We start from the raw sequence: 22,564 nt of genomic DNA, 5'->3' as shown, positions 1-22,564 counted from the left end.
ATGGTCACAACAGTCCACATGGCTGAGTACCCACCCTGATGAAGCCCTGGCAGCTGTACCCACACCCCACTGCTACAGTGCAGCCAACTGCTCAATTCCACTGCTTCAGTGATGACCTAGACCATAGATCCTGATGTTTCCAGATCACATGACTCTGAATCACACAGCCACATGTGCGGCCACATAACACCTCCTAATTCCTCAATGCTGAAATTCCAGCAGGAGCACCCTAACTTAAATGAGAAGGAAATGTAGATGCACACTAAACTCAACAAACAAAAACAATAACACAAAAAGCTCAACTGGCAACAAACAACTTAGTAAATTCTCAGATAAGGACTGAACAATTCTATAATGAGATATAACAACTGTCACATAAAAATTGATTTTATACTCATACTTATCAATTTTAATATTAAAACTTTAATCAGTTTCTACTCTAGAATTGTATTAACAATTGTGGCTTTGTCTACATTAAGATTTAAAAAAATAATTAAAATAAAATTGGACTGGAGCAGTAGCACAGCAGGTAGGGCATTTGCCTTGCATGCGGCCAACATGGCCGCCCTGGCCGACCCAGGTTCGATTCCTCTGCCCCTCTTGGACAGCCTGGCAAGCTACCCATGACATATTCGATATGTATATGAATAATACAGTAACAAGTGTCACAATGGAGACGTTACTGGGCCCGCTCGAGCAAATCAATGAACAACGGGAGGACAGTAACAGTGAAAATAAAATCAATCAATTACCTGAAACATGGTTTAGTGCTAGATGGATTTTTCTATTATTCACACATTTCCTGAGTCTGAGAAAATGCCAGTGAAACCAGGCCACTAGTAAAATGGAACTTAACTGCTTAATCATTTGCAGGCAGTAACTGGTGCCTGACTTGTTGAGTTGTGTTTGAAAAGCAGGAGACTTTTCAGTACAAGCTTACTGCAGGGCTCCTGGCTACATTTCCACCTTACCTTAGACTCCAAGTAAATGTTGGCTAAGGACATCTTCGAGATCTTATAGAGACAGATGGAGAGAGAGATGGCACACAGCACAAAGAGTGTGTCGTTAATGGCCACACGCACTGATACGATGACTTTCCTCTCCCACGTCCCAGTCTTCACCAGCACTGCACAGGTCAAATTCACCAACAGGAAAATGAGACTGATGAAGAGTGAGGCCAAGTAGAGGGGTAACCTGGAAAGGACAAGGGAGAACTGTAAGACTCTGCTCCCTATGTGCCATGCAGCACGTTCTGGATGATCTAAAACTTTCTGCTTAACTGCCAACAGCAGAAGATGCCAAAGGCGACACTTTCAAGCACAGACTCTGGAAGTAGTGGTTTCCAGATTCAAATTACGCACACCAGACTGCACTTGTGCCCTTGGGAGGGAGGGAGGAAGGGAGGGAGGGGATGCCCCCTTCTCTGAACGTCCTTTCCCTGCATGGTCTCCACATGGTGACTGTGCATTAACAGCAGTGCCATGATGCACTTGTCACTCAGGAAGACAAGGAGTAAAAACTAAGAGATCAGAGAAGGCTGCAAGAAGACAATAACCATCCTGTCCCCTAAAAGGTTCTGGAACCTCAGTGTTAGCATTTGGGAAAAAAAAAACACACTAAAATATGCTGACCCAGGGCTGGAGAGATAGCACAGCGGGTAGGGTGTTTGCCTTGCACGCAGCCGACCCGGGTTCAATTCCCAGCATCCCATATGGTCCACTGAGCCAGGAGTTAACTCCTGAGTGCAGAGCCAGGAGTAACCCTGTGCATTGCCAGGTGTGACCCAAAAAGCAAAAAAGAAAAAAAATGCTGACCCGTAGGCTAGTTTGAGTGTTGAGCTAAAGTTTAGAAAAGACTTTACCCCCCAAAAGTCATTGATAAGCAAGACAATGACAGCAATGCAATAGGAGTCGGAGACTTGAACACTCCTCTCTCATTGCTGGACAGTACGATGAGGCGAAAACTCGACAAGGAAATATGGTCCTTGAAAGAAGAAACGGAAGACATGGGCCTAATGGATATCAATAGGGACTTTTAACAACTCCGAAAGTAGAATACACATTCTTTTCCAATGTGTACGTGGGACATTCCCCAAGACTGAGCACATGCTGGGTGACAAGCTACTTATGTCCATAAGATCAAGAAAACAAAAATCATGTCAACTATCCTCTTCAGACCATGATGCTCTGAAAATGGAAATTAATTACAAACAGAAATGTGGAAAGGTCTCAAATACTTGAAAATTAAACAAAAATAATGATTTTCTTTAAAAAGTTTTTTTTATATAGCACTGATGATGGGAGTCAGTCTCACCTCACCTTCACTTGGGAACACTCACAGCACCTTCCTCCCCTAGACACAGACTTGTTGGGCTTCAAGACAAAGTGGCTTAAACTCCTAGGATATGTCTGTAAGTCCCAAAGCAGTGGCAGGGATGATTCTGAAGCTACAAAGCAATACTGGTGTTTCCAAAAGCCATTACTTGCTAGGATACACATGCCTGGGATCCAGGCCACCTCGAAATGTTGTGTCACTGACAGGACACATGATGGGGACATAGGGCAAGTTTGGAGGCAGGGGCTTCAGTCTTACTTTCTGCCTGCAGATGACAGATTGTTATAATAAGCCTCCATTGACCCTAGCAAACCTGCATGGGATTCAGTGTCTTGCATTTAGTAATTTTATTATCCACTGATTAACAATTCTCATGTCCTTTTCTGGGACATATTCTATCAAAAGAATATTCCCTACCTCACTCCTCATCTTTCAGCTCTTAGCTCAAAACTCACTCCTTCCAAGTATAATATTCTTCAACTCTCTTCCCTGTGCCTACATGTGCCATGCCTTCTTTCTCTCCCACTCCCCCTCCCTCCCTCTTTCTGCCTCTCTCTCTCTCTCTCTCTCTCTCTCTCTCTCTCTCTCTCTCTCTCTCACACACACACACACACACACACACACACACACACACACACACACACAAGCACACCCTGGTCTCTCTGCTGATTTCCATGTCCCTGTTCCTAAACTCTGCAGGTTTTTTTTTTCATTTGTTTATTTTAAATGAATCATCGTGAGGAAGTTACAGACTTACAAACTTTCGTGCTTGCGTTTCAGTCATACAATGATGGAGTACCCATCCCTCCACCAGTGCCCATTCTCCACCACCAATGTTCCCAGCATCCCTCCCACCACCCCCACCCCTTCCCCCCCACCCCGCCTCTGTGGATGCTCTCTCTCTCCTTCTGGGTGTTGTGATTTGCATAGAGGTATTGAGTGGCCATCCTTGAACTCTGCAGGTTTGACATTAGTTTACAATGAAGTATGCGGACAAAGTCTGCTGCTGCATCTCAGGCAGTGTGGTCCAGGAAAACCAAGGCTGTGGCTCTGTCCTACAGCACTGTTAGGCAGCAGGAGCTCAACAAACGGGTTCCAGAGGGAGAGACACCCCAGCACTGCAGGACCGCAGCATCACCCCTTGGGGCTTTGTACCAACCCGTCAGTCCTGTTGACCAAGAGAAGCTGCTGGGGGCCCCAGGGCCTCCCCCTGCAAATAAAAGGGGGAACGGGGGGAGAAGGAAAGAGTGGAGATCTGCTTTCTGCCTTCTAGAAGTGCAGCATGAGCTGTGTAAGCAAGATCGGCCCCTCTCTTGGGGGACCCAGTGAAACTTCAGGAGCTGCATTTCTCAAGGTATAAGGGCTCCTCCTTCCAGCCTGAGCTGTGGGCCGGTTCCTCCCGAAGGTTGACTCAGATAAGGGCAAATGGGTGGTTCTGGAAGGAGCAGTAGGAGCGGGAGAGTCAGGGAGCCTGGGCAGTCCTGGGCCACTGAGTGCCCTAGGCCAAGGCAAGACTCCCACAGTGAGGGGCTCTCATGAGGCTCAGACGCAAAGGGGTGACAGCAGTGGTCTCGTTTGTGTTTCAGAAAGACCTTCTGGGGCACAGTGAAGACAGGGATGGGACAGAGAACCTGAAGTGAGGGACAGGGTCGCCCTGATACTGAGGGGCATGCGCACGGAGATCAGAATTAGGGACCCAGACTCTGGGGTGCCATTCAAGGACACAAGGACATGCCGGGGGTTCAGGTGTGGCAAAAAGCCAGACTCCACCCCAGATGTGTGAGCCAGACCCCAAGGGTTGTGTGCACGTGAAAGGGGCAGGCAGTGCTCCGAGCCTTAGCGTTGAATTCCATCGTCCTTGTACAGTGATACATACAAAGACAGAAACAACTAGTTTTGGAACATTCAACTAGTTTTTGAATCCGTTGTCATGAGCAGCCTCTTTCTAAGGACGCACTCAGGGATCAATACTTCCTGATCCAAGGTACCCCACCTGTTGGGGTCTCTGCTCTTCCTGCTGTGTGAAGGACTCAGTCCAGCTCCTCCCGGCCGGCAAGTTCCTCCCTCGCATAGAGCCCAGATGTGATGACTGTTCTGACATAACCTCTGACCTCAGGCTCTTGGGTAGATTCCTCGAACATGCAGACAGCTGTGCCACTCTAGGGACAAAGCATCGTCCAGCAGACTACTCAGAAAGAGCAGTACCTGGCCCGAAGGGGCCCAGCACCCACACACTGTGGTGGGTTCGCGCTAGTGCTCGATGCTCTGGTTCTCTTGTCCACAGCCAGGGCAGCCCTGAGACCCTTTCCTGTGTAGTGGAGTCTAGGATCCTCTTCCAAAGAGAAACTCTATTTCCCTTGGAAGAGGATTCTGGACTCCACCACTTCCAAGGAGGAGTGTTTCTTTTTTTGTTGGGTTTTTGTTGGGTTTTTTTAAAGTTAATCTTTTTTTTTTATTTTTTATTAGTGAATCACCGTGAGGTACAGTTACAGACTTACAAACTTTCATGCTTGTGTTTCAGTCATACTCATCCCTCCACCAGTGCCCATATCCCACCACCAATGGTCCCAGCATCCCTCCCACCACCACCATCTCGTCCCCTCCACCCCACCCCACCTCTGTGGCAGGGCATTCTCTTTTGCTCTCTCTCTACTTTTGGGTGTTGTGGTTTGCAACAGAGGTATTGAGCAGCCATCGTGTTCGGTCTACTTTCAGCACACAGCTCCCATCCCTAGCGAGCCCTCCAGCACTCTTTACTTGGTGGTCCCTTCTCTATCTGAACTGCCTCTTCCCCCAGTATGTGAGGCCGGCTTCTAAACTGTGGAGTAATCCAAGGAGGAGTATTTCTTCCCACGCTGAAACCTACTGTAAAGTCCAGCGTTTTCCTGAAGGGAAGGAATTGCAAGGAAACGCCTTCTGCTTGTAGGTCAGGTCCTTACTGAGGCTGGTCCTCTCACAGCCCAAGGAAAGAGACCTGAGACACCTCAGAGGGCTTGTGTGAGCTTGAGGAGGAGTCTGAGGAGCTGTTCTCACCGCATCTGCTCGATCTGGCTCATGAGAAGGGTTTTCTCTGTTACCTACCACAGACATGACACAGCTCTAGGGCACGTGGACATGGTGACCGGGACAAAAGCAGAATGTTTGGGGAATTTCTATTTCTGCATTCTGGTTCCTCAAAAGTCTTTTTTTTTGGGGGGGGGAGCACACCCAGCGGTGCTCAGGGCTTACAACAAGCTCTGTGCACAAGGATTACTGAAGGTGCTTGGGGGACGATATGCAGTACCTGAGATTGAACATGGGTCAGCTGTAAACAAGGAAAGCACATTACTAACTGTACTTTCTTTCTGATCCAAAAGCCCAAGTATGGGGTTGTACTATCACTGTCACTGTCACTCACTGTCATCCCATTGTTCATCGATTTACTCAAGCAGGCACTAGTAACATCTCCATTCGTCCCAGCACTGAGATTTTTGCAGCCTCTCCTTACTTTTCTTTCCCAACGCTGCCATATTGGAGGCTCTTTCAGGATTAGGGGAATGAGACCTGTTATTGTTACTGTTTGTGGCATACTGAATATGCCACAGTTAGCTTGCCAGGCTCTGCCATATGCCAGGCTCTCTGATATATATATATATATATATATATACATATATATATATATACACACACACACACACACACACACATTTCCCTCTATGTTTTGTTGCCTATTGTCTAAATTCCATCAAATATGGTGTGCTAATTATGGAAAACGGGTAGGAAGTGTCTTATGATGTGTCCAGAAATATGTTCACTCATATGTGAGGCTCGGCCCAAGTGTGTGGAAAGTGCTTTCCACACGCTCCACACGCTCAGGCTTGTAGTATATAACGACACTTTTCTTATGCAATATTTGACAATATTTTAAAAATAGGAGTTCTCTCTCTGTTTTTTAAATTGTGGAGGAAGTGACCCCTACACACATTTAGGTAAAGAACATGGACTGCAGACTCATTTGCGTGGGGAGGGCTAGTCTTCTATCATTCCAATTTTAGCATCCATGCTGCCAAAGTGAGCACCATGTTTGTTTTTCTTATGTATTAGGCTTATCTGTTGTGCTTTTGTGAAGACAGATGGAACCATCCAAAACCCGCTGTCATCAGTACCATCTCTGGTCCCTTGCTGTTTGCACACACTTTCTCAGCCTCCAGGAAAAGCACAATCTGGACTTGCAGCTTTCCCAGATGACTTGTCATGGGTGTTGTTTAAAATGCTACTGTGCTGAGGTCGATTTTTTTTACAATGAGTCACATCTACTTAAAAGAAACATTACAAAGTATTGTGAAAAGTTAAGTTTTATGATTAAATACACAAAAAAGTTACATGCAAACTTTACACTGAAATCCACATACAAAGTGAGTTGATTACATGACGGTAAAGGAACTGACAGAACTAAGAACTGGCTTCTATAGGTTTTAAATTATTTGCAACCTAAAATCAAAAACATAAAATTAAAATTTTTAAAAGGAAATTCAAGAAAATCAAATATATACCTCTGTAGTGCTAACAATAAGACAGAGCCCCTGACCTATTTTAGTTACTGAATGTTAGAAAATGTTATGTGCCTTTCATTCTCGGAATGTGAGTGTGGCTATTCTTACAAACTTATGGGAGAGAGAGATGGCTCTGAGCAGAGACGCTGAGTGGTTCCTTCATAAGCCTCTAAGTTGAGGCATGCTCACTGCTCTAAGTTTGAAAGTCTGCACAGGGATCTCACCAGAGATGGCAGTTACATGACTCTCAGCCTCTCACCTGTGGGCCCAACCTTTACTTCAGTCCTCCACAGCCCTGAAAGCGGGACAGAACCCAGCACTGAGCACACACAATCAAGCCTCAGGCTACATCAGGCATAGACCATGGCTAGGACTCAGAAGGGAAATGCCCATCCTGTGTGCTCAAAGCACAGCTCTGTCATTTTTCTCTATGTTCGGACAGGAGGCGGCATTCCTTTCTCCTTTCCTAAGGCAAGCTGTTGGTATTTAGGATCCTACTTAAATCTGGTTATAAAGTAAAAACAAGTATGCATGCAGCCAATCTGGGTTCAATCCCCGCATCCTATATGATCCCCTGAGCCATACCAGGAGTGATACTGAGCACAGAGCTGGCCCCTGAGCACTGCCAGGTGTGGCCCCCAAACCAAAAAACTTTTAAAATGCCACTGTGCGTGACATTTTATTTTTCTCCTGGAGGCACTTGGGAGACAATATGTAGTACCAGAGATTGAAAAGGATAAGGAAGAAATTCCTCCCGATCAACAAAGATTGATCTTCGCTGGTAAACAACTTGAAGATGGACATACTTTGTCTGACTACAACATCCAAAAGAAGTCCACTCTTCAGTTCATTTTGAGACTTCAGGGTGGTGCAAAGAAAAGGAAGAAGAAGTTTTACACCACTCCAAAGAAGAATAAGCATAAGAGAAAAGGTTAAACTGGCTGTCCTAAAATACTACAAGGTGGATGAGAATGGCAAAATCAGCCACCTTTGCCGGGAATGCCCTTCAGATGAATGTGGTGCTGGAGTTTTTATGGCCAGCCACTTTGACAGACATTATTGTGGCAAATGTTGTCTGACATACTGTTTCAACAAACCAGAAGACAAATAATTTACCTATATCGGTTAATAAAGGGCATGAACTCTTAACACTGTTAAGTTTTGGTTCATTGTTTAAAGAGTGATTTTAAAGCAAAAAAATAAAAAGTCGTAAACGATGGCTAGAGGATGGATCAGGAAAGTACCAGAAGAGAACTGGCCCCTGGCCTCGCAGACCGCATGGCTCCAGTTGTCCTTGCCTATTCCACACTGTCACACAGTGATGACAAACCTCCAAGTTCACTCTTTCCTTGGGACCCAGAGACTACAGAGGACGAGACAGAGACCGAGAGCCTGACATCTTGCCATGCTCATAGAATATCTGTCTTGCTTCCAGAGCGGCTGTTGTAGGAAACCTTGGCTCTTGTGCGTGCCAGGGCAGCTGCCCAGCACTCAGAGCTGCTCACTCGGCCTCACTCTGGCTGCTCCACTGTCTCAGCCACCACCTTGTCCAGTCTTCCTGGAGCTTTCCCCTTTTTCAGGCCTGAGCACCCCTCATTTTCCTCCGTCTAAACTTGTCCCTGGAAAACCTGGCTTGAGGGGAGGGCAGAGAAATGGGGAGGAAAATGTAATGAACCAAACCCACAATAAGGAGAAAAGCCAAAAAACAAAATTAGAAATACAGCAACGTCAACTCAGGGCCAGCGATGTGATTCAAGCAACAAAACACATACCTGGCATGACTGAGACCCTGGGTTTGACTATACCACAGAGAAACACCCAGTGTGACCCTGGCACCACAAATCACTGCTGGGAGTGGCCCGCCACCACCATAACAAAAACTTTTACATATCAATTTTGTCTTAGAAAATGGAACAATGGAACAGATTTTTTTCCCTTTGAGTTGGGGGCAAGAGCTAAGTTTGATACAATCTGCTTGCTTTACACTGGTATTAGGGGTGGGGTGGGAGTCCGTGCAGTAGTGCTGGGGGGGATTGAAACCCCCCACCTCCTGCCCTGTATTTTACAATTTGCTTCCAGTATGCATAGAAAATGTTGGCAATGGGGAAAATAACACGTGCTAAACTTAATCATTCTCCTTGGTCTGAAGCTTGGGAAAAGAAAATTTAGAGAAACAGAAAGCTTTAAAGGTGCATGTGTGGGATCGGGGGTGGGGGCAACACAGAAAAAGAGCCGATTACAGGGTGTGTTTCAATGAGAATGATGCTTCATACACTGCCCCAAAGCTACGCAACCCAAACCACAGGGCGAGGATGAGAGAGAGCCAGGAGTGAGCAAAAACAACAAAGGAAAAAGAAAACCAGGCGGCTGTCTGGCACCTGGGCAGATGAATTTGCAGGTGAGACCAGAAGAATGAGTGATCAGCAAGCACAAAAGAGAAAACAAAGACCAAGCAAGACCCCGCCCCACACCACCAACTCCTGATGCTCTTGGTCTTAGGACAGACGTTCTGGACAGGAGGACATAAGTGAAGGACTCAAGGCAGGAAGGACCAGAGGACCGGCAGCAAATCCAACATGGCAGTACTTGACCACCTCCTATCATGAAGGAAAAGTTGTAAAGAATATAAAGACTTGTTTATGTTTCTTAAATAAGGCCAAAAGAAAAATTTGGTTGATTTTATCTTGTATATTAGGGACGGAAAAGAACCAAAAAATTTTAAAGTGATAGTATTTGGGGGGGGGGGGCATATACAGCAGTGCTCAGAGCTTACTTCTTGTTCTGTGTTCAAAGGTCACTTCCATCTAAGCTCAGGGGACCATATGTAGTGCTAATGATCAAACTTGGGTTGTCTGTATGCAAGGCAAATGCCATCCCTGTTGTCCTATCTCTCTGGCCCTGATCACAGCACTCTTAAGCATGCCCAGTGCTAACCAGGTCAGGGATATGGCTCAGGGTACAGTGTACATATGCACAATGAAACAGATCAAATAAGAAAGAAAAAAAAAGAGCAACAGGAAGAAAATCAAAAGGGTACCAATTCCATAAAAATTTAAGCACAGCTGCTGTTAATGAAAGGGGGTCACTGAGTCAAAAACTAAAGTGCTTCTTGGCTGGGTTTGACATGAATTATCTTCAAAGATACTGAACTGCTATAGGAGTAGCTCAGCATGAAATATTTAAACAAGTTGAGAGTGATGGGTTGCATGTCAGTTCAAATGAGTGGTGCCTGAACTAGGGAAGCCAGTCTATTTAGAAGCCAAACTATCAAAGCATCTCAAGGAATAAATGATGACCTGAAATGTCTACTGCGGCATCTGCTTTAAGAGAAATGTGGAATTAAACAGAGGAGACCGAACATGTGCCTAAACACAGGTAACTCTCAGGATCTCCCTCCACTGGGCTACTAAGCCCTCAGATGTGAATGAACAGACTCCTTCCATAGAAGCCTCCTGGTTTCAGGAAACTGCCTTTCTCTGACCTGAGCAACTCACCTTCATAACTGAACCTCTTCTCCCTTCTCCCACAAATCCCCTCTCAATAAAAACAGTCGCATACACCAGCATTATCTCCAGTGAACTGAGATTGAGTTCAAGAATCAGGGACCACACCCCATTTTCACATCTTCTCACCTGCAAGACCCTCTCCCTCAAATGCTCAGAGGTTCCACATATCAAACAGTCTTGGTGATCCAGGTTTTCATATCGCACTTTTATTTTATTTTATTTTATTTTTTTTGAGGGGGGGACACTACATCCTGGGGTATTCAAGGCTTATTCATGGTTCTGTGCTAAGGATCACTCCTGGCATGGCTCAGGATACCCATATGTGATGCTGGGAATTGAACCCAGGTCGGCCCTGTGAAAGCAAGTACCTGCTGTCCTATCATTCTAGCCCCCATAAAACATGCTTCCTTGAAGTGGAGTCATGCAACCATTTCTGAGATCTGATTGGCTCTACAAGACAACAAGAATATTCTTCCGCCGCCACCACCTTCACTCCGTTTTTGTCTCCTCTCTAGCTCTTACATTCCCCTAGCTGACACACATTTATAATCAAGAAACTAAGGGCAGAGGTTATAGAGGTAAGAGAAAGACGACAGTTAGACATGGACCGGAGCTGTTCACTGGGACACTGGGACTTGGACTCAAACCAGCATTTCTTAGGGGACAAAGACACAAGACAGTGGTTAAGGAGATTCCCTTGCAAGCGGGTGACCTGGGTTCAATCCCCGCCATTGCATACAGTCCCACAAGTTCTGCCAGAAGTGATCCCTAAACAAAACCAAGAGGAAACCGTGAGCACTGCCAAGTATGGCCCTCAAACAAAACAAAACAAAGAAACAAAAAAGCATTATGAAGCAGGAGCCATATGGCCCAGCAGAATGGTCCAAGGGAGCAGGTGTGAACCATATAAACGGGGGCAGGAGGCAGAGCTTCAGACTAGGGGTCAAGGAAGGGGGTAGGTTGGTCACAGCTGCCCAGCAACCAATTCGCTCCTCTTGCCAAGGGCTGGGTGTGTGCAGGCATCATGACAGACAAAGCACATGTCCCTCAAGGACACCCACAGACCTCAGGGTGCCCAGGAGGTATAAAGAGTCAGATCTGCTGGACTTGGAGAAGAGTCAAGAAAGCAGCTGTGGAGGAACTGTGGGACTGTCTAATAGACCGCAAAGTTCTAGAAAACAGCATTGCAGCTGTGGGCAGCAGATAGGTGAGGCCTCGAGGCAGAAGGTGAAGGAGCGGGGCTGGGGCGATGCACCAGGACCCAGATGGCAGCAGGCTGCGGGCCTTAGTTTCTCAAATGCCTCCACAACTTTCCACCCGTATCTCACTCCACTCATCTCTCACCCAGCTCCATGTAGAGAGGCACAGGGCCCTTATTTCTGAACTAGGTAAATAGGCTGTAGGCCCAAGTAAGTGGTGAGGTAGGGTGTTGACTCTAAGGACAATGGTAAAAGATGTCAACACTTAGCAACACTTTGCTATTGTTACCGTTTGAAAAAGAAGGTCCAAAATGGAGTTCTTCAGGCCAAGTCCTACCAAGACAATGCCTAACCCTAGTCTTTGCCTCTCCCCAAAGTGGAATTTGAAACCCAACAGTCTACAATTTCCTGGTCACATTAGCCAGGTATTCACCCTCCTCGGAGGGAAAGTAGTTTGGTTTCCCTTCCTACCCCTGTTTCCCAATTGTAAAAACCTTTTACTTCACTTTGTTTGTTTTGGGGCCACACCCAGTTGTGCTCAGAGCTTATTCCTGGCCCTAGAGCTCAGGGATCTCTGCTGGCCAGGCTCCAGGACCATACAGGGTCCCAGGAACGAATCCTGGGAGTGTCATATGAAAGGCAAGTGCCTTACCAGCTGCATCATTTCTCCAGACCCCAAACCTCCCATGTCATGCCATTCTTTGCAGACTCACTTAGACTGCATGCTGCCCAAGCTATGAATCACTTTTTAGATCCAAGGAGATCTTTCCAAAGAATTCGGCTGGATCTGGGTCAGTCTGAGTGTTTCTAAAGAACATACCCCATGACCACCCATCACACTGAACTCCCCACCGCTGGAGTAATCTCTGGGCTCAGGGGGCCGGCACGGGGATCAGGCTCCCGGGTGAACCTACTGTGGCGAGCACGGCCTCCAGGGAGGTATGGATCAGGATATGAACAGTGAGCAGGACAGTGGGGGCCATTCACAGAGGGGACATCTGGGCCAAACCCAGCTGGAGAAACAGGCTCCTGGGTGAGCCTCTCCCCATCACACCCTGCCAGGGATGACTTACCGGTACTTGAGTAATTCTGGAGAATATTTTGACTTGGCTTTGAAAATCACCTGCAACACAGGGGAAAAAAAAACAGATTAGGGACAAGGCCTAGTGACACTAATGAACCTACATCATTATTTAGGATCTCCTTTCCGAAACTTTCTGCCAGGTGCTGGAAACTGTTTCTGATGCCCACATGGTAACAGAGTTCATTAGAATGAAAGATAGTTTAGGTCACGCAGACTATCTGAAAATAGAAGGTGTTTTTGAATGGCTAGAATGGGACTTTCTTAAATATAAAAGTAGGAGCAGAGAGATAGTACAGGGGTTAAGGCTCTTACCTAGTAAGCAGCTAACGCAGGATCAATCCCCGCTACCACATATGGTCCTCTGGGCTCTGACAGGAGTGAACCCTGAGCAGAGCCAGGAGTAAGCCCTGAGCACCACTAGGTGGGGTGCCAGTACAAAACAAAAAAGCAAAAGCGTTATTAGCTGCAACCAAGGATTTTTCTTGTTTGAGACTTCCTCTCAGGCCTCATTAAATTGTCACTGGCATCAATTAAAGTTGTTTGGATATAAGGGTTCCCTTCTAGTAAAGCACCAAGCTCTGCAAATACTTAAAATGTCTCGGGGCTGTGTGAAGTATAAAACCCACACAACAAATATAAAGAACTCACACAACTTAGCAACAACAACCAAAAAATCAAACAAAATGGCAGGGTGGGGGGTGGGGGCGAAACCTGGCCTAAACAGACACTTCTCCAAAGACCTGGGGGGGGTGGAAATTGATCAGTGTTACTAACTATGGAAAGGCAAACCAAAACCACAGTGAACCATCACTTCACAGCCATGAGAATAACATAACAAAAAGATTAAAAACAAATGTTGGCAAGGGTGTTGAGAAAAATGAACCTGGTACAGGGCTATTTGGGAATGTAAACTAGTACAGCTCTGATGAAAAGTGGCTGGAAATTAAACAGCAACGAAAAGATGTAAATTTCCAATGTTCCTACACTCCCAGTTGGAGCCACATACCAAAGGATACTGGATAGAGGTCCTGAGAGATGGTTCACTGGGCTGAGCCCTGCACTGCACTCAGGAGATATGGATTCCATTCCTGGTACCAAGTGGTCCCTGAGCACCACCAGAAGCAACCTCCAAGCACAGCACCAGAAATAATGCCTTAGCACTGCTGGGTGTGGCCCCCAAACAAGAGCAACAACCACACTGGGTAGGAACACACTAACTCACAAAAGTTGCCGGCTTCTCGATGTTCACAGGAGCATATTCACAACTGCCAAGGTCTGAAAATGACTTAAACGCCCATCAATGAATGACAGAATAAAGAAGTTGTGCAATACTGACTCTGTGGAATACTACTGTATTGGTGGAGAGATGATATTGTTTCATTCTGGACCAAGAAAATTACCACACAGTTCACTCCTCTGTAGAATATGAATAACTAAAGCAAAAAAAAAAATACCTGTCAACACACACGAAAGGAAACTAACTCTTAGGCTAGGTCAAAATGATGCTGCTTCCCAGACATACAGGGGGGCAGGTGAGAGCAGAACAGGGTTTGGAGGTGGGGTGGTATGTCGCTTAGGCCTGGGGTCAAGTGACTGATTCTTTTTTTTTTTTTTGCTTTTTGGGTCACACCCAGCAATGCACAGGGGTAACTCCTGGCTTTGCACTCAGGAATTACTCCTGGCGGTGCTCAGGGGACCATATGGGATGCTGGGAATCAAATCCAGGTTGGCTGCTTACAAGACAACTGCCCTACCAGCTGTACTATGCTCCAGCCCATGACTCTGATTCTTGTACAGAGGTGTTACATCACCACCCACTAGAAACACCGTAGCGGTATAATCTAATGAAAATCTATTTTGAAAGGAAAAAAAAACAAAACAGTATCGACCCAATCATCTTCTACAGGGGGGCAGTGTTGGGGCTTCTTGGAATCTTTAGCCCTTTGTCTACACCAGGGCAAACAGTTCCCAGCACACAGTGTGGGGCATGGAGGGTTGCGGATGGGGGAGGCGGGTAGTGGCCCCTTGGGGAACAGGAAGAGAAGAGATAGAAAGTGGGTGTCAACAGATATGGCTGCCCAGAATCCATGGCGCATGTGTGGGACCATGAGGGGTCCACAAGACGGGCAAGCTGGAGCAGCAGGCTGAGCCCTGGGAGGAGAGAGGGAGGGCGGAGAAAGGTGAGAGTTTCTCCAGAGAGAAGTGGGTGCGCCTTAAGCTCTATAGTCCCTACTTCTAGACAAGTGCCACAGCGCCATGGCAGGAAGCTCCATCAAGGCCTCTGTCCTGTGCTCACCCGACTGTCGATGTGCCTCTGGGCCCCCATCCTGAACCCCCCCCAATCCATCTGCCCTCATTGATACCTACTATACATGCCCACCTTTTTTTTTAATTAGTGAATCACTGTGAGGTACAGTTACAAACTTATAAACTTTTGTGCTTGCATTTCAGTCATCAGTACCCATCCCTCCACCAGTGTCCATTTTCCACCACCAATGGTCCCAGTATCCCTCCCACTACCCCCACCCCTCTCCCCTCCGACCCCGCCTCTGTGGCAGGGAATTCCCTTTTGTTCTCTCTTTCCTTTTGGGTGTCTGCAATAGAGGCAATGAGTGAGTGGCCATTGTGTTCGGTCTATAGTCTACATTCCGCACACAACTCCCATCCCGAGCGGGACCTCCAAACACCATGGGGTAAACCTCCTGGTCCTTATCTCAACTATTCTTGGGTGTTAGTCTCCCATTCCGTTACTTTATATTCTACAGATGAGTGCAATCTTTCTATGTCTGTCCCTCTCTTTCTGACTCATTTCACTTAACAACACATGCCCACTCTTGCCTCAGCTATCTGAACTCAGGGTGCATTTTGCAGGCCCCCCAAATGCCAACCAAGGCAGGAGGTGCAGCTGCCTAGAAAGAAAAATGCCCGAGGGGTACAGGCCTGAAGGGCCATGGGGAATGCAGGGTGTGGGTTCTAGGAGTTCCACAGTGGGGCTAGAAGCAGCACTCAGGATTTTCAGGCCGTGGCTTGCCCGAGGAGGAAGCTGCAAGGAAAGTCTATGCCCAAGGGGTATTTGAAATCCTATCTTTCGTATCCAAGTCCCCAGCCATGTCTGCTGATGTGGATTGTCACAAAGGGACCCTCCCATGTGACTCCGTGGACCAGTTCCCAGAACACAGGTGAAGCAGACGCCATCTGTTCGCCTCTAGGAGCTAGTTTTTGAAAAGACGTTTCAATCTTTGGTGAGACTGGAATAGGCTAGTGGACAATTGGCCTAATGTGTGTGGGATAGGCAGGCGGTCCCCCTCAGAATTAGGTAATGGGGACTGAGGTGTGAGTCCAAAGCACTTGGAAAGGGAAAAATAACTGCACCTCGGAGACCATGCCCCCCCATACACACACACACACACACACACACACACACACACACACACCGCCACTGTGGGGGAGTTGGCCGCTTGGGAGCCTGGCAGGATTAAAGTCCCACTTCTGACACTGTCCTAACACAGAGGAATCCCCTCTGGCCTGGGTGCTCAGGGGGCACCTTGGCCAAGAGTGACTAGGGGCCCGTGCAGAGAACAGGGGACCCCAGGCTGGGTTTTCTACTCAGAAAGGGACTCAGCCCTTTCTCTCCGAGGACTGAGATTTAACTAATTTACTTATGTATGGCTGGAGCGATAGCATAGCGGGTAGGGCGTTTGCCTTACAAGCGGCCAACATGGCCGACCCGAGTTCGATTCCTCCGCCCCTCTCGGAGAGCCCGGCAAGCTACCGAGAGTATTCGATATGCCAGACACAGTAACAACAAAGTCTCCAATGGAGACGTTACTGGGCCAGACACAGTAACAACAAAGTCTCCAATGGAGATGTTACTGGGCCCGCTCGAGCAAATCGACGATCAACGGGAGGGCCTTTACCTTTACTTATGTATCATTGTTTTGCTGTGCCAGGGACTGACCTCGGGTCTGATGCCTGCAGGGCAGGGCTTTCACCCCTGATTCCTGCCCCTGGCTCTGGGCTGCGCCTGAACGTACTCTGGGAGTCCCACCCAGCTGTCACTTCATCAAGTCCACATTCCAGCCTGGAGGAAGGCAGGCATCTCCAGCCAAGTCACAATCCAATATATATATATATATATTTTTTAAATAATCGTTTGGTCCTCTCAAGCATCTTTTTTTTGGGGGGGGGAGGAGATCCAGGGGTAGAGGTGAGGATGGCAAAATAGCCACACCTGGCTGTGTTCAGGGGCTACTCTTCCTGGCTCTGTGCATAGAAGGCAAACTCCTGCACAGTCTCTCCAGCCCTTTAAGCTGTCTTTTGCAAAGCGGGTGGTAAACACCCCTGCATGAGGGTGGGGGACACTGCACAGGAATGACAGGCACCTGAAGTTCGAACATCAGGTGGGACTGAGGGGCATTTTCTCTTTATTCACTAAAAGACAACAGATTTCAAAAGGAACACTCAGTTTTGGTTTTTGGTTTGTTTTCTGAAAAGTGGGTGACATAACAATTAAGTTTGGGGATCCCTGCCTAGGTTAAAACAACATCAAAATCAAAGTGTTGACCCTGATTTATAAAAGCTCCCCTGCGCTACATAACTCACGTCAACTGTGTCTTACCTTCTGCCTGGCCTGTTCAAGCTATGCTCAGAAACTCTTCCTGTAACCTTCAGGTTAATCTTTAAACTGAAGTTCCTTCAAGCTGCCCTTAAATTCCTGGCCTTTTAAGCTGTAACTTCTGGCAAGTTCAGGACACAGAGAATCAGTGCCGGATTGGCCCTCATTAATTCAAGTACACAAATGTCTGCGTTTTCGTGAGCTAATCCCAAACTTTCCTACCCACCTCCACCCTCACTTCATTTGTTCTCTTGAAGATTGATGAGGCCCAGAACTGGAGCAGAACCTCCTCCCAGACTAAATCCCACGTCCTGCCCCTCCGCTGGGGCAGGGATGGGGGAGGCTCTTATCTGCCGCCCCCCCTTGTCCTCCAGCCTGGGCTGGCTCTCACTGAGCTCAGCAGAAAGAGGACCAGGAGGACTGGGAGAAGGGGGTGGGGGGGCGCAGAGCCAACGGCAGCTGCAGTTATTCCTTCAGATCTGACAGTGTTACTGACTCGTGTGAGGTCAACCGCACACCCAGAAAGGAGGGAGATGGCGGGCAGCTGTGAGTGGCCGAAGAGCAAATGTAGCCAGAGAAATTGTCCACCCCACAGAGAGCGACGGGGTCCACATTTCACCGACTTGAAACACCACTTCTGAACTCAGGAATTGTGAAATCAGAGAGAAGCTAGTGTCCAACCGAAAGAAATCAGAAATCACACCCTGGGGTTGGAGCGATAGTACAGCGGGTAGGGCGTTTGCCTTGCACACAGCTGACCCAGGTTCAATTCCCAGCATCCCATATGGTCCCCTGAGCAACACCAAGATAATTGCTGAGTGCAGAGTAACCTCTGAGCATCACCGGGTGTGACCCAAAAGGCAAAAAAAAAAAAAAAAAGAAACTCGCACCCAGACCCCACACATCCCCAGCACACAGATGGTAAGGGTGAGGGAGCACCTGAAACCCCATCCCTTCCCCCACTATGTGCCCCTGTGAACCCCTTTCTCCTTCCTGCCCTCTGCGCATCTCTGGTCCTTGAGGATGCTCCTGTGTGTTGATTCATGTTCCACTGGTTCTGTGGTTCACAAAGGGAAAACACACACTACCCCCATCCTGCCAAAGATTCGCTCCACCATCCCCCACCTTATTTTTTTGGTTTGGGGCTGCACCAGGCATCCAGGGAGATGTTTTTTTAAAAAATTTATATTAGACATTGTGACTTACTAAGTTCTTCATAATATGGTTGTTTTCGTCCTACAACATTTCAACACCAATCCTACCACCAGTGTGACCTTCTCTGCACCAATGTCTCCTGGTTCAGCATCCAGGAAGACTGTTGAAGATTGCTTTGCATCCCTGAGGTGAACGTGGTAAAAGATGCAATTTCAGAGTTTTATAAGGATCAAGTAACCAAGCCTCAAGTTCATGAAACCACTTCCCCAAAGCCCAGGCACCTTGAGACGTTTTCCCCTCTGACTCAGACCCATTTTTATTCTTTTTTTCCTTGGAGCCAGCAGTGCTCAGAGTTTACTTCTGGCTCTGAGCTCAGGGATCACTCCTATCAGGCTGGGGGGATTAGGGAGGGTGGTCACTTGGGTTGCTGGGTATCAAACCTGGGTCAACCGTGTGCAAGGCAAGCGCCTTATCTGCTGTACTACTGCTCCAGGCCCACTCATTTTTATTCTTACTCTCCAAACCAGCCCTAGAGAAAACCCCCAGTTCCAACCTGAGACTCAGCTAATGGGGTACAAGTGGAGCATCTTCTCTGGCTCTTAGCAACTGAAAAATCCTGGATGTTTGCTGTGGCTTTTCATACCAATTCAAAAGTCCCATAATTGGATTTTTTTAAGCAACAGACCACCTAGGCTGGGGAACAAAAGAGCGAAGAGGTGTAAGTTGGTATGGGAATCTGTGAGGAGATGATCTGTACTGGGGAGTGGAGATGAGAGGTGTGAGGTGGGAAGGGGAGATGTAAAATGGAACAGGAGACACAGGGCAGTGTGAGAGAGGTGGGGAGGTGTGAGATGGGCTGTGAGAGATGAGGTGGTTTAGGGAAGTGTAAGAGAAGTGTGATGGTTTGGGAAGGTGTGAGGTGGTGTGGCAGGAGTGGACAGTACAAGGGGCATGAGATGGTTTGGGAAGGTGGGACATGGTATAGCAGGTGTACAGAGGTGGAGGGAAGTGTGAGGTAATGCAGGCAGCTACAGGTGTGGTGGTACAGGGGGCATGTGATGGTTTAAGGAGGCAGGAGATAGTGTAAGGCGGGGCAGGGAGTTGTGAGGTAGTACAGGCAAGTGTGAGGTGGTGCGGGCAGGTATGAGGCAGGTGTGGGAAATACAGGAAGCATGAGATGGTTTAAGGTGTTGGGAGATAGTATGAGGTGGTGCAAGGAGGTGTGACGTAGTACAGGCAGGTGTGAGGTGGTGTGGGCAGGTATGAGGAGGTGCGGCCAGGTGTGGATGATAAGGAGGCATGAGAGAGTTTAAGGAGGTGGGGAAAGTAGGTGCGGGGACGTGTGAAGTGGTGCGGGCAGGTGTGAGGTGCTGTGAAGAGAGGCGGAGCAAAATCCTGAGCCCTGGGGATTCAGTATGGCCAGAGAGAGCCCAGGACGGGGTACAAACCTAATTCCGAAGCAGCCGCCCCAGCCAGGTAAAACAGTGCACTAGCCTGGGTAAAGGAGCATAGAGTTTTCAGGATCATCGATGGCTAGGAATCAATCCCATGCTATAAGACATTTGTCAATTGCAGGGCCTATAACCCCTCTTGAGCCTGGGATACTCCTAACCAAGGTAAAAATCACATAAATGGAGGGTCCGAGCATGGCACTAGGAAACCAACCAGTAGAACAGGGGGCCACACAAGGAAACCAAGTGAGAAGGGGCCATGGTCAGGAAAGGCTGAGGAAAACTGCGCTAGGGGAAGGCTCCGAGCACTTCCAGCTCTGCCGGGGTGGTCTGGGAACCCTTGGGCACCACGGGCATTGACAGACCCATGCTCTGAGCTGCAAAATTGCCAGGAAGGGCCTCTGGGTCTCCTGGGTACCATCTATAAGGTTCCGAATAGATGAGTAAATAAGAGAGCAGGTTGGGTGGGGGTTAGAGACACAGATCACCCCGAAGTACGGGTTGAGGAAGCATGTAAAAACAAAAGCGCATGATTGTTTTTATTTGATGGGGGAGAGATCTCACTGGGGCTCAGGAGCCCAGGGACCAGCCACATGGGCCTGAGGCTTGGACACCGGGTGGGGGGTACGGTCGGCTGAGGGCTGTGAGGTGGCAGGGGTCTCAGGCAGGACCCACGCTCCAGCCCCCTCTGGCCCCCCCCAGGAGTGTGCTAAGGACACAGTGGAGACAGAAGGTGGACACGGGGTGCCTTCTGTGGTGGGAGTGGGAGAAATACAATGACTGGCAACAGTCAGTGGCTGAAGTGACAGTGGTGATGGAACAACCCTGACTGTGGTCCCCTCTCAGTGGGGAACTGTCTGGAAGGGAACCATGTCTCATACATTGCAAGGTGCCAAGAGCTATGTGATAGGAGGGCGGCCACCGGAGGCAGAAGCCTCGCTGGGGGAGCTTTAGTGCAGGGACTTGGGGACAGGCTGCCCAGGTGTGTGTGTGGGGTGGGGGGAATCGCACCAGCCTCACAGCTGGCTATAGGCAGAAAGAAATGGGAGCAGAGGAGAGTAAATCTCTCTTTAAAACCACATTTTGGGGGCTGGAGCAATAGCACAGCAGGTATAGCCTTGCACGCAGCTGACCCAGGTTTGATTCCCAGCATCCCATATGGTACTCTGAGCACTGACAGGGTAATTCCTGAGTGCAGAGCCAGGAGTAACCCCTGTGCATCGCCAGGTGTGACCCAAAAAGAAAAAAAAATAAAATAAAACCACATTTTGTATCTATTTGGGTTCGGGGGGGGCGCAGGGGAGTTGGCATGGGGTGGGATGTGGACCACACCCGGTGGTGTTGGAGTTTACTCCTGATTCTACCTCTGGGATCACTCCTGGTGGACTGGGGTGTGTGTGGGGGGGGGTGGCATATAGGTATCAGGGATCAAACCTGGGTTGGCCATGTGCAAGACAAGCACCCTAGCCACTATATAAGCTCTTTGGCCCAAAACCCAGTCTTGTATCTAAATGACAGTCAACAACACTGTAAGCATGAGAAGCACAACACAGCCCACCAGACTTAAAACTGTGCCTGTGGATGGGGCAGGTGGGCAGTGCGAGGGGCCCCGGGGACGCTGGTGGAGGGAAGAGGACAAAGGTGATGCTGGAACATCTCGACCAGTCTGAAACTCAACGATGCAAAACATAGAGCCTTAATATGAAAAAGTTAATGTTAAAATAACCTTTAAAGTTAACAAAATTTTTTTAAAAGATATAATAAAATTAACAAGACTATAGACATGTTGTTGTCAAAGGATGGGTGGCAGGCCAGCTTTTGTTTATAATGGGACACTGTCCATTTTTGTAAATAAAGTTTTACTGTAACACCAAATAAAATGAAAATCGGGGTCAGAGAGACTAAATACAGCAAGTACGGCGCTTGCACGCTGCTGACCCAGGTTCAATCTCCAGCACCCACATGATCCCCTGAGCAGTGCCCAAAAGTAATTCCTGAGTGCAGAGCCAGGAGTAAACCCCTGAGCATTGCCAGGTGTAGCCCCAAACCAAAATAAATATATAATTTTTAAAAAACCCATTTGTCAGACTGAAGAGGGTAATGGGGGCTGTGGAGGGCAGATCTCCGGGCCCGACATGACCGAGTCTAGGCCTGAGGAAGGCAGAGCAGTGGAGGGAGAGGCAGAGGAGTGAGGTGCAGCGGGGGAAGAGCAGGGGAGGGGGGAGGAGCGGGAAACTGAGGCACTGCGGGGACACCAGTGGGGTGAGACTGGAGCTGTGAGAGACAGAGGGGTCCTGACCCCTGGAGGGAGGGCGATCATGCTGCTTCTTGGGGATACCGAGCGACAGGAAGGTGCCCGTCCCCAATGGCCCCAGACTCTGAACACTCCAAGGACGTCCAGAAGGTCCCCCAAGCTGTTGTAGGGCTGGGGACAGGAGAGCAAGGAGAAGGAATAAGGACCCACTGGAGAAGACAGCTCCATCAGGCCATAATGTGTCTCCAGCAACAAGTCCCCCAGAGCTCAACGTGGCATCCACACTTTGCACACCCCTCCCAGTCATCTCTCCAGATGGCTGCAGGGATGGATGGCACGGTGGGCTGAGGACACTGAGCAGGACCAAGGCCAATCCTAGACAGTCCCAGGCAAGGGAAATGGGCCCTAATAAACAGTAAGGCCCAAGTCAGCCC

General features: G+C 48.3%; 1 protein-coding gene across 1 annotated transcript in view; it reads right to left on the bottom strand.

The window, feature by feature from the left end:
- Nucleotides 1-22,564, bottom strand: part of GPR137B (G protein-coupled receptor 137B) — a 49,921-nt gene that overhangs the window by 12,002 nt on the left and 15,355 nt on the right. The window contains exons 2-3 of the mRNA XM_056113573.1: nucleotides 12,645-12,694; nucleotides 972-1,194 (exon numbers count right to left, since the gene is read on the bottom strand). Coding sequence (XP_055969548.1) covers nucleotides 972-1,194; nucleotides 12,645-12,694 — 273 coding nt within the window. The remainder of the gene's footprint in view (nucleotides 1-971; nucleotides 1,195-12,644; nucleotides 12,695-22,564) is intronic.

This window comes from Sorex fumeus, unplaced genomic scaffold (genome assembly GCF_029834395.1).
Source record: "Sorex fumeus unplaced genomic scaffold, SorFum_2.1 ptg000021l, whole genome shotgun sequence".
NCBI lineage: Eukaryota > Metazoa > Chordata > Mammalia > Eulipotyphla > Soricidae > Sorex > Sorex fumeus.
Note: the sequence above shows the minus strand (reverse complement) of the source record. Positions and strands in the feature narration are given on the sequence as shown.